The sequence below is a fragment of the Penicillium robsamsonii genome (genome assembly GCF_028829455.1).
Source record: "Penicillium robsamsonii strain IBT 29466 chromosome Unknown utg000003l_segment0_segment0, whole genome shotgun sequence".
Taxonomy (NCBI): Eukaryota; Fungi; Ascomycota; class Eurotiomycetes; order Eurotiales; family Aspergillaceae; genus Penicillium; species Penicillium robsamsonii.
Window position 1 is genome coordinate 526,540 of NW_026643221.1, and position 17,976 is coordinate 544,515.

At 44.5% G+C, this 17,976-nt stretch overlaps 4 protein-coding genes across 4 annotated transcripts; 3 read left to right on the forward strand and 1 right to left on the reverse strand.

Annotated features, from left to right (window-relative positions):
- Nucleotides 1-1,917: 1,917 nt before the first annotated feature.
- On the forward strand, nucleotides 1,918-4,175 carry N7447_004905 (uncharacterized protein; the record flags this gene model as incomplete). The annotated part of the gene is made up of 12 exons (XM_057229167.1): nucleotides 1,918-2,138; nucleotides 2,192-2,288; nucleotides 2,347-2,472; nucleotides 2,528-2,625; nucleotides 2,690-2,895; nucleotides 2,962-3,053; nucleotides 3,115-3,242; nucleotides 3,303-3,408; nucleotides 3,473-3,590; nucleotides 3,646-3,910; nucleotides 3,975-4,029; nucleotides 4,083-4,175. The coding sequence occupies 12 exons, from the start codon at nucleotides 1,918-1,920 to the stop codon at nucleotides 4,173-4,175; spliced, it is 1,605 nt and encodes a 534-aa protein (XP_057084257.1).
- A 937-nt stretch (nucleotides 4,176-5,112) lies between these two features.
- N7447_004906 (uncharacterized protein) lies at nucleotides 5,113-5,793 on the reverse strand (the record flags this gene model as incomplete). Its single annotated transcript, XM_057229168.1, has 1 exon — nucleotides 5,113-5,793. The coding sequence occupies one exon, from the start codon at nucleotides 5,791-5,793 to the stop codon at nucleotides 5,113-5,115; it is 681 nt and encodes a 226-aa protein (XP_057084258.1).
- Nucleotides 5,794-8,873: 3,080 nt separating this feature from the next.
- Nucleotides 8,874-10,432, forward strand: N7447_004907 (uncharacterized protein; the record flags this gene model as incomplete). The annotated part of the gene is made up of 6 exons (XM_057229169.1): nucleotides 8,874-8,973; nucleotides 9,074-9,487; nucleotides 9,546-9,565; nucleotides 9,620-9,856; nucleotides 9,928-10,275; nucleotides 10,364-10,432. 6 exons carry the CDS (start codon nucleotides 8,874-8,876, stop codon nucleotides 10,430-10,432), a joined length of 1,188 nt encoding a protein of 395 aa, XP_057084259.1.
- A 4,370-nt stretch (nucleotides 10,433-14,802) lies between these two features.
- On the forward strand, nucleotides 14,803-16,560 carry N7447_004908 (uncharacterized protein; the record flags this gene model as incomplete). Its single annotated transcript, XM_057229170.1, has 1 exon — nucleotides 14,803-16,560. One exon carries the CDS (start codon nucleotides 14,803-14,805, stop codon nucleotides 16,558-16,560), a length of 1,758 nt encoding a protein of 585 aa, XP_057084260.1.
- Nucleotides 16,561-17,976: the final 1,416 nt, after the last annotated feature.

Sequence of the window (17,976 nt, forward strand, 5' to 3'; positions counted from 1 at the left end):
GTCTAGCCCAGAAATATATATATATATCAGATTCTTTTTCCCAACAACGCTTGCTCAGAGGGGCTGTTTTTCAAAAACCTACATTCTGAGTCACGACCTAGATAGTATATACAGCCATCAAGTATGCAGCATTGCTATTTCTACAGTAAGTTAATTGCTATTCAGTACCATCAAATTATGTTTATAGTTGGCCTGGGCTGGATGGACAAAGGAACTACAGATATATTTAAGCTAATTATTCCTCTCATATTTATGGCCTTTATATAGGTCATGTTATAGTAGGCCCAATGCCATGAGACTTCAAGTATATCAATGTTATCATGGTCGGGTCTGCAACCATTTGTAGCAATATTACTAATGGGAAAGTGGTCCTGTGTGTTTATTAAAAAAGCGAGTGTCCTTTGGAGAGCTTGCTAGCAAGCAGTATTGTAAGATTACAACCGCTGCATAATCCCGGTACCAGCCTTAAAATCCCTTGAACTGATCTGCATTCGGATCTCTGAATGAGAAGCAAATCAGCCAGAAGGGCCGTTCGCGGCAGCCTCCGCCGATCCATTCCTCGGGCACTCCGAGACACCTCAACAATTCTTTGCGGGGCGGGATCAAATGTTGGGAGTAAAGGAGCAGCTATGATTATTTGGCGAGCCTCGGCTAGATTTAATCAGATCCAGTCAGATACAAAAAAACTGGAACAACTTTCCACTCCGATCATCAGTTACACAGTCACACTGCCGCCCCCACTATTCAGCTACCCCACATTTACTTTTCAGCTGAAGTCACCACATCAAATCCCTAATGAGTCTTAACTATTCGCATTCTGCTCTTGCTTTTGAGTAAATCTTTCATTCGCTGCTTCTTCATCTGCGAAATCTACCTGATTTGTCATACTTTATAGCATGGTTATCATAGCATGGATATAACACGTAATATCAATTCATGTTTTGTCTATCTCTTTTTTTTCGGGGCGGCAGCGGCCGCAGCGGCGAACAAGGTCGAATGTTGGGGACAAAGCAGCTCCTTTTAGTTTAAGCATATTTAGCAAATCGCGTTGCAGATAAAAGTTCTCCACTTTAGCGGCTATTCATACCGAATCCTCTAGTATTACTCCACATTTACTCGTCAGCTAGAGCCACCACATCAGATCCTGCATGAGGTCCACCGGGTCTTATTTTTGTACGATGTCCTTCAGCCGGTCACATGTAGTGAACCTTACTTGAGATCTACCCATCATCCTGCGGAGTTGCCTGAAACAGAGTCCTTTTATCGCCCTCAGAGAATAGGATAACTGATATGTCATATCTCCTAGCAGCAATAGTTGCTACAATATGGATCAACCTGTAATACATAATAATTAGTTGTGTTTCATTTACATTACATTCCCTTTATAGCCAGTTTGTCTATCTCGGCCGATATCAAGTGTTTCTCCAATTGACACAAACCATGGATTGACAAAAAGAGTCGATTCTCAAGCATGAATAGTAGGCTTGAGAAGCTTCTCACCACACAGTACTGGATGAACAGAATATGTAGAGGAGAGTATAGGTTACATGATAACATGACGATAGAAATTCGGTACAAAGGTTGTACGACTGATCCGACTTGCATTACACTTACATTTGATCTACATTCCGACGCAGCTCCTGATATAATCAAGCATAAACGCAACCTTAGAGGGAAGTATTACTAACACCGCAATTTGATCACTCACTTTAGTGCCCCTATCGCATTCAAATTCAATGTGTTTGGTGTCTCGGCTCTTTCTTGGCTACGTGGTAATCTACCTAGCCACAAGGCCGGCCAAAGTAGTATGGAGTACTTATACAGGAGTGTGCTGGCACAGTTTTTCAAAGACCTCAATCAACACTTCTCTTGGAATAACTCAAATAACATTTAACACCACAACCCAATCAATCAACCATGTCGTCTGTGACCGCTTATACTGATGCTACACCAGTTCCAAACCCAGGCAAAGACGAGCTTTCTATTTTACGTGTGCATACTTATGACCGAAGCGCAGGCAAACTGACCCAGGAACGCCTTCTCCAGGTGAAGTCTACGGAGCTTCAAAAAGCCAAAGATGGAACATTGAAGGAGCTGAGGGGTGTTTTGAGGGCAAAAAATGTCTTCAATTCTCGAACGTAATATTTACAGAGTCGGTCGAGAACTAGCGCGGCGGCTAACATTCTTTTAGCATATCGAGTCCATTCTGCGATAAGAACGGGTCTGAAATGGACGATGATATCCTGACCAAGACTTACAACAACCTCGTTGGGAATAATAATCATGAGGTATGAAAATATATGATCCACCATCTACAGGGAGGGTTTTTTCTGACATTACCAAAAGGCGACTCATCTCCAAGACTCCCAAGTAGTCCCAGGTGAATTGAGTGTGTACTACAAGAAGCAAATCACCGCAATGGATGATGCAACAAAGGAATTCCTCAACAAGCCACTAGATCTGGATCTTAAGGTGGGCTACTTACCGCCCTCACAGTCAATCACGTATCTGCTAAATTGGTTCAAAGGAGGGTCAACAATTGTCCAAGGCGGATATTGCGCGCCTCAAGTCTGCGTTTGAGGCAAAAACTTGGACAGCGGCGGAAAAGAAATCTTCATCGTTAAGGTTAGTGCTCTTACTATACTTAAGTCTTGGTACAAATAACAAATTTATGAACCTATCTACTTAGTCACGCTGCCACCCTCACTGAAAAGGAATGGGATATCATTACCCGTACAAACTGCCTTCTCAGTGGCCATAAAATAGTTGAATTTGAGAAAACTATAGGAGGCCCTATACCAATCACTCCTAACAAGCCGGACAAGCCATGGAGTAAAAGTAAGATTCGCGGCAGAAAGGTCAAAGACTTGAAAGTCGAACGCACCCCCTACAACGGTACGCAAAAATTTACATTCTGTGATAGGTTAGGATGAGTGGCTACTAATGAACAGCATCTTGTAGCTTTTGCGCTCAAGAAAAGAGATTTAAAGTTACCAAGTTATGGCGCACAACCTTTGATCTCAATCCCTGCGGCACAGGAAGGGGGAGATAAAGTGAGATAAAGGGCTCTCCCAACTACCGCAGACATTGGCTAACGATGTGTATGCCATCTAGCTTGAATATCCGATCCCCCGATTTCGAGTCGATGACGACTCATATGTGAGCGTTTATGAGACGCAAAACAATCTAGAGAAATCACTTGCCAGCGGATCGTTTTCTGAGAACTCACTGGAAGCATCTGCGTAAGTATAATGGAATGATAGTCTCATGATTGACGGTGATTGACTTATCTTTCATCATAGCGGTGCTAGTTTCTGGGGTGTATCCGCTGCAGCCAAGGTTGGAGGCGCTTGGAGCAGTCAAGATAATGACCTCCATGCAACATCTAGTGAGAGCAAAAACATGAATGTTAACTACAAGGCACGTTTATATCAAACATAGTCTTCGAACAACAAGTATTAACCATCAACAGTTTCCACGTGTCACTGTGTACCTTGACAAAGATTCTCTTGAGATAACTGCGGAATGCCAGAAAGATATGAACGCTGTCAACACCAAGCAGCAGTTGATAGATTTCAGCAACAAATATGGTTCGTAATTTATACCCATCCCCTACTCAACTAGCCTACTTATTGACGCTTGAAGGTGATATCTTCGCCCAACGGGTCCAACTTGGTGGTGTCCTCTCTGCGAGTGAAAGCAGCACTGCCACAAGTACTCAGGACAAGGAAAAGCACGCCAAGGCAATGAAGATTTCTGCAGCTGTCTCCTTCTCATCATCGTTTGCTCAGGCTTCCCTCAGCGCAAGCCACGGCGGAGGCTCTAACTCTGACACTAGCACAACATCCCAGGACCTCACGAGTGCGATGGCCTGGGAAGCGACCGGGGGCGATACATTGTACTGTAATAAGTAAGCTATTCGGAAACTTGATAGTCAATATCGAAGATAGCATATGCTAATGACGGTATTACAGCCCTGCACAGTGGTGTGGAACCGTGGGTGAGTTCTACAACTGGAGGGTGATTGATGTAAGTCAACCGTTTTTTAGCATGAGGATTTGATTTACTAACCGCGAAAATAGCAATGCGACGTGCTCCCACTGTCCAAGGTTATTGACTCCATCAATGGCAACAACAAAATCACCGAAAAATTCGAGCAGGCCGCGAAGAAATAATTGCAGAGTTACATTGCCGCGGACCTGCAAATCAGCTCAGGTGCTTACAACCCTCAATCGTCGCCGAGAGTAGGTCGAATCTTGAGGGTTTTCCGTAAATACCTGAGAGACGAATTAGAACAGAGAAATAAATGTCAAGGTTTAAATTAACTAGGTCCCAAGTAGTCCCGTTAAACACTTCATCGGGGAAATGTTCTTCGTTCTAATCTACCGTCCGGAGTTCATCAATTTCCACAGAATGGAGTATTCAGATGATTATCTAGCTGCTGTTAAGCCAAGTAAAATACCATGAGTTGAATACTACCATCATATCTACGAATATCCAGTCCTCTGTCGTTGGTCGTAGCAACCAAGAATGAATCATGTTTTTGAAGGTCTGACAAGCCAGAACGGAAAATTACAGGCTCAGGGGCCGTTTTTATGAAGCGCGCACAAACCCCTTACGTGTAGGGCTGCCAGCTTGCCGGGATCGAGAATTTCTCATTAAAATCTTGGACTTGCAGAGTCATATGATCTTGCGATGTATTCAGACAGCGTCAGGACGAGGGCTTTATCGAGCTACGCGACGTGGCTCTTGGTGGGGAAGTCATAGCATAGTAGGAATTAATCGATAATTCAATAATTCGACTAATCAAAAATGACTTAAGCAGAGTGCAGACATCATAATCTAGCAGCTTATCATCTACACAGATACTTGGCAATAACTATTGCATTAAAGCTTCAAATCCAACTGAGATAAAACGTAAGTTCAGAACTTGATTGACTTATAGGACTTCTAACATAGAAGAAAGATAATCAAGTGAAACAATGGTAAGTAACTTGCAGGAAATGCTTCTTGGTACACCTTTATACAAGGGTCGCTGATGAACCCTTGTAAAATCAAAGCAGATGTTGTTGAGCGAAGTTGCAGGATTGTCCGCCCCATTCTCAAAAGCCATTATACCCAAGAGAGCGAAGACCACTTGTCTTTAATGTAGAATGGGCCAGCCATCAAAGTATCATTGTCCTCTTTCATGCTAATTCGTGCGTACCGATCCCCAGAGAAAACATAATAGGTACCATCATAGTTGTCAAGAATCGCGTCAACGGTTTCGAATTCCGCCTGGACGAGAGATGGCCACGACTCGGCAATTGTGCCACGCGAGACAAGGTTGTCATCCCAGCTCACGTCAATCCATTCCTTCCCCTGAAAGAAATAGATATTTGTCTCAGACCCTGGAACAACCATTGCCGCGTCGATTCTATCCCAACCCGCCCTTTTCAGGGTTTTCCAGCCGTCCGTAATGGGTCTGAGTCCAGTTTCCACACTTGTTTCGACGGAGGGATCAATCTTCGATTTCAAGGGACTCGTTTCCAATTTCACGTCAATTTCCAATTTCACGTAGTTGGCGCCAGAGAAGACATATAGGCGTTTTTTGTTTCCTGGTACTGGACAAACGGCATCAACTCTACCAATATCCTCCTCGGCGAGAGACTTCCATTCGGATCGAACTCCGACGGGGCCGAGTATGGCATTGTCATTAGCACCAGGTGTATACCTGACTCTGGCGAATTTTGTGCCTGACCAAAAGTAGGCTTGGTGGTCTGTCCCACGAATGCAATAGGCGGCGTTAACCATGATGGAGAATGAAAGAGAGTTTAACTTGATTTGGAATGAGATGGTCTCGGAAACAAGAATAGAGAATCTTAAATGGGTTTGTGAATACAAAAGTTTATGGTCAAGCTAAACTTGCTGATGCTATGTCTGCTTATGAAGAGATCTATTTCGTAAGATTCATCGATTGAGCTTTCTGGCATGTGGCGAAAATGAGTTCACCGACTTTTCATATAGTTGCAGTTAACATGTATGATATAATTGCAGAATTCCCCAACAAAATGCATTTTGCATTTGTTGGGTAGAAAGTTCCCATACCACCCTACAATTAGGGCCCTTTTAGTTTGTTTGTTTGTTTTTTTTTTTCCAATCCTTGAAATGACTAGCCCTAGCTGTGTGATGAATACGCTCATTAGCTGGTATTTATGACGAAGCTTAATGGTACTTGGGTATTTAGGTTATTACCGACAGACAGTATTACCCCCCACCCACCAGCTCTGACACTCTCAAGCTTTCTCGACGCACAGCGGCTGCTTCTTTCCACTCACCATACACCGCTATGATTATGAAGAATAGAACAGAGATTAAGAGCCCATCCCTTTTATTGAACGAAAGCCCCCCAGATGTTACCAGCCAGTTCTTCAAGCAAAAGAGTGCATTTCAACTAGGATTCTAGGTTCAGAGAGGGAAAGGAAAGGGAGAAAGGCAGGGAGCCGAAGGACCCTCTACGGTCTCCCTCTAGGCTACCATCCTGAGAGAGCGAGCCCCTTCCCGAATAGGAAATACTCATAGCCCGAAAAGGAAATCACTTAGGGCAGTGGTAAAACGTCACATATTAAATAATGACAGAAGTCTGACTAACGTATTCGGTAAGCGAGCTGGCCATGTAAGCCAGCTGGCCACTTCACCCAAGCCATTAAATTCAACTATATTTATCTCAACCAAAACACCATTAAATTAATTCAATTAAATTGATTTATCTATCTGGACATGTTTCTCTTCTATGCCCCGGTAATCTACATATTCCACACGCTCGCCCAGCCCGTGTAGCCGGCCGTAAACCCTCTGAAACCTGCTCACGATAGGTATCAATACGCGCTACTTAGGCCTTAAATTGCTCTGTGTCACGATATCTTCAATCATGAGGTTATACGTGTATTGGTGCCTCAGGCCTATTGGTACTGCCTTAGGTTTATGGGCCAGGTAGAATCCCGGCGCCACGGCGGTGAAACCCCGGGTTTTCGATATCCATTCAGGAAAGGAACCCTGCCGGCGTTGAAACCGGTTTTGTCTTGCAAACCTCTACCCCACTCCCCATTTGATTTCCCCGCTCAATATATCACATTCTCTTGCCGTCTTATCCGAAGGAAAAGATGTATATAACCAAGAAGAGATAGAAGGAGCCTGAGGGTTCTGTAAGAAACAGTCTTTGACTTGGAACCCGCATATTGATACCCTTTTCCTACCTGGTTGACAGGCATCTACCCTGACTAGTGGACTATCCGTAACAAGATTCCTCCTCAGTTTCTGTTCATTTCTGCGAATTTACGCGAGAATTCGCGCGGTTTCTGACACCATTGAGGCGCGTAGTAAGGGTGGAACGGGGTACGTTAAATAGCCGGGCCACTTCACGAATTGATGAAATTTCTTGCTTTTGAAAAGCCTGAATAGCTAATAAGATCCTACCCTCTTGCTCTGCTGAATTGCTAGAGGATCGGGGGCGAATTGGTGGCATGGTGGGTGGTTGAATTGATTAAGTGCTAATTAATGGGCGCGTTTTAGGTGAAGTGGCCAGCTCGCTTACCGAATACGTTATGTGAAATGTATGGTATGAATGAGTATATTGGAAACTCTGTCTGACAATAAAAATAGGATAAACGCGCGAATATAAATAGACAAAATCACTAGTCGATACTGCACTTTTGGTCAATTGTATGGAACCGACGTCTTGAGATTCAAGGTAAATGTGGGAAAGAATACAGCATATTTTACCACTAGACCACATAAAAACTAAGGTAATTATATGGGGCCTAGAGGCGCCATATCTGACATTTGACAGTAAATTACCTTGTATCCGGGCGGACCGGGGTATGTGGATCCGGTATTTGACAAATAATGTAAACATTAATAATCTAGAAGTGGCAGAAGGCTTTTCGACGGACCTCGAGATCGTCACTATAGTCCTCGATAACCCCATTAAGCCATTCCTATAAGCGTATAGGGGGGCTAGGTTTCGCCGGATACTAGTTATAGAATTCTTAAATCTTCTTTAGTATATGCTTGAAATTACTAGTGGGATACCATTATAGATCGAGGTTATATCTAAGCCAATATACTGTGACGGATAAAGATCCTTACAACATGGAGAGGGAGTCACCTGACTGCATCGGTCGGGTATCGGGAACGAATCGCCAAGGAATCGTCACATGGCCCCCACGTGAGCATGGCGGCACACATATACTTCGGTCGGAGCAACATCTTAGCAGCAACCTGAACAATATTTGAAATATTTATCCCAGTTTGTTTTCAATATCTTTTTTATCCTTTGGCATCCTTGTCTCATTTGGAGCCTGACAGATATGATAAGCGAAACTTGCAAAATTCCTGAGGTTGGCTCGGAGAAAAATAGTAATCACGGCGTCGGGGGTTTGAATTGCAACGACCGCATCTAAAAATTGAGTTAAAATTTTTCCATTTGGAATAGACCCACTCATATGGCCAATTACATCCTCAGATGCCATAGATCTCGGCAAGTTCTGGAATACATGTCTTCCAAAGCATCGGAGTGGATCAGTAATCAGTCTCCATGCCAAGATAGTTAGGGTCCACTGCAAGTATAATTACATAAGCATACTAATCACATTGGAATTCCCTAACCCTAAAGTCCTATAAGAGCGTATCCTATTTCACTGTGTATCTTTGATATATAGAGCCCTTTAAACCCTTGGTCCCTTCAGCCAAATTTCGATCATCATGACGTCCGTATTAAGTGATTCAGTTAAGCTGCCTTGTGGATTGGTCTTTCCCAACCGGTTGTCCAAGGTATGAATTATGGGGAAAATAAGAAAATTTACAAGCACTTATTTACAACTACGCAGGCAGCAATGGCCGAGAACCTGGCCCAGTCAAACAACAATCCCAATGAGGACTTCAACGAGGCCTATAACAAGTGGAGTGAGGGTGGGTGGGGCATGATTGTCACAGGTAAGCCGGCCACTCTACATGCATATCTAGTCGTCCAATCCGTCGAAAAGGAAAACCTGAAAAGAAAGAAAGAAACAAAGCTTATTTTGGCAATTGGCAGGAAATGTGCAAGTCGATATTGATCACCTCGGACAACACTTGGACCCTGCCTTCCAGGGTGAAAACGCGGTCTCAGACGACAAACATCTTGAGTCGTGGAAGAAATATGCCGCAGCCAGTCAGAAGCACGGTTCTCCCACCATTGTTCAAATTTCTCACCCTGGAAAACAATCCATGCGTGGCGCGGGGCGCAGAGGTCTTTTTGCTTCTACGATGGCACCAAGCGCGATTCCGTTGACACTTGGTACTAGCTTCTTGGATTCTGTCGTTACTTCTCTTGCATTCCCAAAGCCCCGAGAAATGACACTGAAGGATATCGATAGAGTTATTCGTCTATTTGTGGATACAACCCGTATGGTGGCGGACAGTGGGTTTTCCGGAATTGAGCTACATGCAGCTCATGGTTATCTCCTAGGTAAGCAGGACACATAATTTACTTAATACGCGTTGGCTCACCATGTATTGCTGGATAGATCAATTTCTGAACGCCAAGGTATGTTAGACGAAATAGGCTTCACAGCGGCGTATAACTGATTTCCTATAACAGTCTAATCTTCGCACCGATGACTACGGAGGCTCTCCAGAGAGACGAGCAAAGCTTCTTTTGGATATCCTGAAAGGATGCCGAGAAGTTGTTCCAGACAACTTTTGTATCGGTGTGAAACTAAACTCGGCTGACCACGGAGCCACAAACATTGAAGATACAATGTCTCAGATAGGTCTGCTTGTCACAGCAGGCATTGACTTCCTCGAAGTCAGTGGTGGCACTTATGAGAACCCACGAGTAAGAGAGGCCAGATCCATTCATAAGTTTATGCTTAATGATCACTGATACGATTTATCTATAATGCATAGATGGTCGAGGGCGATAATCCACAAACAGTCCAGAAGAGTGCACGAACCGCAGCTCGCGAGGCCTTCTTCCTTGAGTTTGCCAAAGAGACTCGCAAGCGGTATCCAAATCTCGTCCTGATGTTGACCGGTGGCTTCCGTAGTCGCTCTGGTGCAGAAGCAGCGATTAAAGAGAACGCCTGTGATATAGTCGGTATGGCGCGTCCAGCGGCCATCTATCCCAACTTCCCAAAAATGCTCTTAGATCAAAGCATATCAGACGAAGATGCGCAGATCACGCTGAGCCGGGTCCAACCTGGCTTCCTTCCCAGGCTGCTTCGCAGTCAAGTTCTAGGTGCAGGTGCTGAAACTGTAGGTTTTCTTTTCTTTTCTTTTTTTTTTGGCGTCAATCCACAGCTATTTCTATCATTGAAGTTGTGGATGCTAATTGTAAACTTAGGGCTTTTATGCGAACCAGATTCACAGGTTGGCAAAGGGAAAGCCGACATTCGCCCCTACCTCTGCATAGAATCAGAGGTCGTTTTATCGATCTCTACGGACCAGTTAGTTAATACTGTTGTTTTTTTATTATATAGATAGAATCCTTATTTTATAGTAATAATGTTGACGGTAACATTGCCGCCTCGGGAAGTGATCTGCTCCCGGATTCCAGGGTGGGTTAGTCACCCCGCCGCCCTAAGCTGCCCACTGAGCGACCCTGAGCTGCTCAGTGAGCAACCTGATTGCTCACCCCGGTGCTCTCCCCTGATCAGCCCCTTCACCCTCCGTCTTGCCTTCTAGCTTTCGCCTGCCCCGATGGTAACCGCACTGCCTACCGGTGTTCCTGGGAGTTCTGGTCTGGAGATGACGTATTCCCACGTCGCTACAGTGACTTGCTGTCCTCTTCGAACTTTCCATCGGTTGACTCGATCCCTTCGGCTTATATGAGATATTCAGTACCACCTCACCTCTACACCCTCTCATACGTTCTCTCGCTAACGCTGCCGACACCACCCAGTAAACGAACCACGAAAATTCACCGTTATCCTCGTTCCTCTATATACTGTGCTAATTTAATCCTAGGAATAACATTCGCACCAGCCTTCGGGTAACCTCTTTTTATGTGGTATACCTAGGTCTCGAATAACTCGCCGCGCCGTGTGACGTAAGTCGACGACATCGGCTGACGGATCTAGTTTAGTTTCGGGCTAGATATCTGCCACTGAATGAATTAAGCTAGCATTCCTAGGAACCCTTTCCTATAACTGATCCCTCGCAGCTAGAAATGGCTCTGCGATTAGCTGCAGCGAATACCGGGGCCTTATCGATAGATCTAGAATCTATGCAGGTTCTGTCGATAATTCGCTGCTCTATCCTACGGGCTGATTAAAACGATGAATCGAAATAAATAAATAGTCCTAACTATCCCTCCTTTACAGCGTTTATTTGAAATATCATCGAACGTGAATTTTACTACCTCCTGCTTTGATTCCCATTCATTCAGAACCTCTTAAATCTACCTACCATGGTAACGCTAAACCATCAAAGATCTTAGCAGCCATTACTAAGAGCTTCAGTGAGACGCTCTTCCACCGGCTTAGAAACCTAGACTACCGATCTAGTGAGGTAATCGGACGCCCCAGAAGAAAGAAATGAAGCAGACTACACCCTAGGGAATAATGTGCCATAAGAAGAACGCAGTACATTGAGTCTCGGTAAGACATATTTTAAACACCCTCCTCCTATGCCCCTTAGAATTAATACGGTCTCTCTAATCTTAGAACCCGGCGAGCCCCCTCGAGCTAATTCGCCTGAACTCTATCTCAATGATGCAGCATCAGCCGCTGGAAATTATCCTGACTACCCCGAGGAAGTCACTCTTTATCCTTCCTCCCGAGATACTGCCTCCGTGACTGGCTTAGAAGGCCCTGGTACGACGAGAGTCTTCGATGTCTTTAAGTACGATGGTACCAGATAAAGCGACGGGGGGTATTACAGAGATTATAATCTAAACGAAAGGAAGCGAGGTTTAGAATATTCAAACATATCCTCTCCGAAACCACGCCGGCACCGGACTTCTACAGTCATAAATGCGAACAAGCCGCGAGGAAGACGAGCACATAAATCAGGAGCCGGAAATCTACCAAGCGAAATCACAGAGGGCGATTCCGCGGGCAATCTCGTAGGTAGACTTCGGCACAACCCAACCCAACCCAACCCAAAATGGGTTTTGGGTCCAATACTATAACCCAACGATGGGTTTTGGGTTATGACCTATAACCTAAAACCCATGGGGTAACCCATTGGGGCCCCAAACTCGTGCAAACCATCTAAACATACCTCTTGCGTGTGACTACATAATTTATGCAATTTTTACTTGTATGTATGTGTATTCTGTTTACAGCGCTCTTCTGGAAAGAAATTTGAATAAACTTAAATGTGTAAATATTTCTCAATATTGCTTAAAATTGTCATTAGCCCTGCTCTTACGTTTCCTTCCTGAGGCCCGTACCTGAGTTACACTCTCTGGTAACTGGGGCTCTATTGTCTCTTTATCTATTACATAAGGAGAAGTCTCTCGTTCTCTATTATCTATTTCCTCTTCCTCGTCATTATCACTGATTAAATTAACCTCATTATCCCTTATGAAATTGTCGTTTTACTCCTTCACTAATTCGATCTCCGCTAATGTAAAGAACTGCTGAAGCTGCTTTACCTCAGTATCCTTAACACTGAACCTTATTGCACATAGAAATAACATAAGCTCCTCAATCGTTTCAGACTTAAGACGGCCACGGCGAAAATGATAAATATCCCGAGCAGTATTAAAGAGGCGTTCGACACTAGCACCTATTACTGGTATTAAGAGGATATCGCGAGTAAGTAACGCAATTACAGGGAAATGAGACTAGTTCTCCCGCCAGAATTGAAGAGGCTTAATATCAATTAGATCTAGAAGTGAGAAGTGAGTAAAAAATATTAGTATAATTATATAAAGGACCAGTTTATTAAGATATTAGGTCATCTTATCACCAGCTGGCTTCACAGATATCTTATTTCTCTTTAGCATCTTACTTAGCCTTAAACTAGACAATGCCGCCGTAGGAGTATTGCTTGATCCTTGATTCCTTGTAAGGCGCTCTTAATATATAATCAAGAAATCCTGGAATGATCTTCGGTAGGTATCACGCTAGTGAGGTTCCCAATAATTAGATAAAAAGAATTGAAACCTACTATCAGGGGCTAGCATTGTCCTAACTACGTAGATATAGCCTTTAAGGTTATCTGTCTGAGAGTGATACTCATTAAGCTTTAAGCGACCGGCTATAAGCGCTTTAAGCATTTCTGCTTTCCATAGAACACGCTTATGTTTAAGCAGCGCCTCTGCTTTAAAGAAGTGATTAAAAAGGGCATTATAAACCTTAAAGATAAGATGTGTTATGACCCCCCTTATCTAAGACGGCACAGTACCAAGAACTACATACAAGCTTTGCCAAGCATAGGTCTAAAGAGTCTTATAATACTCCGCACAGCCTCGCGCGGTATTTTTATCAGTATCTGAGTGGGTCCGAAAATGGCCCCCTGCCCATCCCAAATTTTGGCCCCAACTACTAACCGGCCCCTGTAATTCTTGTATCAAGAATTACAGGGGCCGGTTACCGAGCAACCGAAGGAACTAATTTAGCGCTAATGCTAGCTGATCCGTGAGCACCAATTGTAATATGTCTTCAATCTGGGTGTCTCGGCCTTGCGGTACTAGCACGTACATGATACAATTAGCTTCGCTTCCATACTTTGGTAATTTTCCCAGGGTCACGGCTCGGAGTAAAATTAGCATGGCTTCTGTATGGAGTACGGAATGGAATAGCAGGATCGGCTAGGGTTTGCCAAGAGACCGAACTTTTGACAATAACTCGCGGTACGGAGTACAGGGAGAAATTAGTATGCTCGGACTATTCATTTGGGAAAGGTGGGAAAGGAGTCTCCCATAAAAGAACTTGAGAGCCTGGTCCGTCTGCGTCTTTTGAATTGACTGAGCTCTTTATTTTTTTTTTGAAAACTTTGACCTCCGATCAACCAAGAGTGAGGTTATCACGATGCTCTCCCGGGTGCCTGCGTTCTCTATTCTGGGCCTTGTGATAGTGTGGCTTGTTCATTTTACGAGCCTCAGCTATGCAGCCCATTCCGTTTCTCATAATCATTTGCACACACACCATCGAAGAGCCAATATTTAAGATGTTGAAGGTATCATTGATAACGGGCTTAACGAACGTGCCCATGCCTACGAAAAGCTGTTTTTGTGGGAGGCCTATAAGATAATTGGGTACGTTATCACCGAGAGGGTTTTGCCTTCTTAGAGCATCTATCCAATATTCCAGTTGTCCATGACTAAGTTTTCGGTCTTTCAATATAGTCAAATTGACGGTTACAATAAACAAAAGCTCATACTTCCTTTCCGCTTGAACAACGACGGAACAGCAAATTGAATGTCAAAGCTGAGTGGAAAATGAGAAGAAAAATCAATTAAAATAAAATAGAAAAAAAGGGTGGGAAATGTATAGAGTAGTCAATTTAGTACTAGAATATAGATTTATAGAGCCCCCCTTCGTTTTTTGGCCCTGCCATGCTTCCTGATTTCAATCAACACCTTCCTCCACTTCCGCCTGGTCTTTTCTTGATCGGCCTTTTCCGTCCTATGCGAGGGTCCGTATTTTTGTATCAAAAATTACAGGGGCCGGTTACTTCGCCTATGAATACTTGCTGGTCGAAGCACAATCCTGTCCTTCGAGAAGTTGACTTCCCCCCCTTCCTTTTTCTCAACATGGAACTTCATTTTCCCCCACTTGTCACTGCACGCAGCACCAGCGCCACTGGCATCACTGTCCGTATTATTTCCTAATGGCGGCTACCGAAAAGTCCGGTATCAGCCTTATGGGCCAATACAATATCGTTCTACCGAAAAGGCAGGTGTATGACTCTTCCGGCAAACCTATACCTGCATGCGACCCCGATCAATGTGCTGCGGCAATAAAGGGGGAGGATCTCCCCGTCGATCTAAGCTCGTTTTGGCACCAGAGAGCAGTTATCCGTGGGATTCGTGACTCACTTCAATTTGCAACAAGCCCGGCAATTCTTGAGCTATGCTCCGGCGACGATGGCCAGGCCCATCAATTTTCCCGCGCCCGCAATGCTCGCCTGATAATGAGTGACATAATCCCCGATATGCAAAATCCTGCCTCTCAGCCGTACTGTATCTGGTATCCCGACCTTGCATCAGAAGAAGTATATCTCGAAGTTGCCCGTCGGTATCCGTCTATGCGGTATCAAGTGGGCCGAGCGTGTGCTGCAGCAGGCTATACAGATCTCTACAAAGAATTGGACCTTTTGCCTGACGTTTCTATCGCGGAAGAATCCCGCGAAGTTGACAAAGACGCTGAAATCTACAAGATTATCATGTCCGCCCCCCAACGATATGCTATCATGGAAGATTTCTCTCGATCCGTTCATCTTGAAACCCCACGAACGCCTGTGTTTCTGAATGGCGATATGAAGCCCCGATGGACTTTGGGACAGCGAGTTCTCCCCGGTAAAAATTTACCCGAGACGACTGCTGATGATATTGACATCGAGGAAGATGGATTTATCGGCCTTGAAGATGTCAGCTTGAAGGATATCAGCGGAATGGAGGACTACGCTGAACTGGGCCCAGGCCAGTCCGATCAACTGTGGATGCCTCTTCCGCCTGATCTCCCAAATCTTGAGAAGCGCCTTCAGACACAGATGGCCGCGTGGGAGGGCAATGTGGATCGATACAGTCGACTAATGCACCCACGCAGGCTGAGAACCAAACTTGAATACAATTGTGTTCTTCGTGGCATTTATCACAGTACAACCTTCGCCAGATGGTGGGCCTATCAGCTGGAAACAAACCCTGGACGGGCTATCCTCCCAGGTAAATTGCTCAGTCAAGGCAATGAACGGGAGTGCAGAGAGATTCGCACTGCAATTAATGCCCGCATGATAATGAACAATGATATCTCTGGTATCGACGATGGCTCGGACTGCCTCCCGTGGGTCATATGGGGGCCCGTGAAGCCCTCTGCGAACACTTTAGCTGATCTGGTTCGAAAGTGTCCGTCCATGGGACATCAAGTTGCGATCACTTGTATAATGTGTGATTACGGTTCGATATTCCGAAGTTTAAAGCCCCCCTACACCAGATCCTTGTATGTGGCTGCCAGGCGAAGTGAAAATCCATTCTACCTACAATACCTTGAGGAAATCATGAAGGAGCGCGACATAACTTCCCCGGACTTTCACTACTTCAAAGACTTTGATCACACTGCACCAGGCTTACAGACTGATCTGGAGCCTAGAGATGATCTCACTGGTCCCACTGTCAGCTACCATGACATGGAGATCGGGTATGGGCAATATCCCTGTGGAAATGAACACGAAGAAACTCGAGGTACATATGGAGGCGGGCTAGCAAATCCGGGAATGGTGGAGAGATATATGTGGCTCTCAACTGAAACTGCACAGAAGTTGAAAGATGAACTTGACGCGCCCTACCCAGGTGCGGATATTGGTCTTTTGTATGATGATGGAGAACTTCGATCCAAGCTTTCACGCCGTATACAGCCCATGGATCGGTAGTATACAGGTTTCGATATGTCGAATACAGTCAGTCCCTTTGATTTTCGAGTATCATCTGCCGAGTATTGGCTAGCTTAGTTGCCGATGGCAATATCGCTCGTAGATACTAGGACCAACCTTTATAATCTCACATCAGTTCCAATCCCTCTTCCACGTACAATATAGCGCGTCGAGCACTGGAGTGTGGTATAATAGCAGTCTTGTAAATACACTCTAGAAGCACTGGCATATTGTAACAATTCTTATACAGGTAAACAAAAGCTCTCCAAGAAACTTGCAGGTTTCTTGAACTTGAATGAATTACCAGTACTGCGCCAAGCCTGAGGAAGCAACGAGGGTGTGTTTCTAGCGATTTGGGGTATGCTTTTAGCTTTTCTCACCTGGGATCGGACCTAGGACCTTGGTGATGCGGTGATCTAATGCCTAACACAAATGGTCAAGCATCTATACTATTGACACCACATCTTTCTATGCTTGTTACATACGATAACGGAATTTCTATTATACTAAATTCCGTCCTCGAGTTCGCCAGTTTGTATACCTAGGGATTTTTCAACTCCAATTGAGTTCATTCTGTTTGCATATATCGGCTTCCAGATTTAGAGGGCTCTCCATGTCATGATAATTTCTCCATTAATGGGTCGACGATGTCACCTGCCAACGGGGGCAATTATTCTGCTACAAACATTAAATGTTTGAACGTGCACCCTTTACAAATGGTCATGGTCACAATATCAAGTTGTTCACTTTTTTCTGTGTGTGCTTATTCCTGAGTATTCCCTTCCAACTATTTCTCGGCATCGGCTCTTCCACCCAAGCCGGACCAAGTTTAATCTTCAGCCCGCTCAGAAGCCTTGTTTGCCCTTAAACATGGATTTTCACCTAGGTTAGATGTCTGAATCGGCTCCGAATCATTTTCATAATCCCCACTGTCTGAACTGTCTGAGGGCTTCATGGTAGATAACTTCTGCTTGGCTAATTCTTGCTGAAAATCACCCACCACAGATAGGTTGCTAGAGACACAGTTCGCTTGTTCGGGCGGAGGTTCTGGTGTAGACATGGGTGTGGTCACCTAGGGTGTGCACGATAGTTAAGAAGTCTCTATTTCTGGGGTATCAGGAACAGTGTCTATAATAAAAAGAAAGTCAGATAATGAGAGAATGATGGCCGAATTTCAATGTATTGTGTTAGCTTACCCGGTAGATTATCTCCTCGCATATTAGGAGGAATAGGGTCTAGGTGATTAGGCCCTGTAGGACACGGGATTTTTCTCGCGGAGTGCGTCTCACTCGAATGTGCTCACTTAAACGTGCTTTGTTTCAACATGTTTTGTTTAACCGTTTTCACTTAAACGTTCTCACTTGAACGCTTGTGTTCAAACCTATCCTTTCGTACTACACGCTCCGCTTTTTAAAC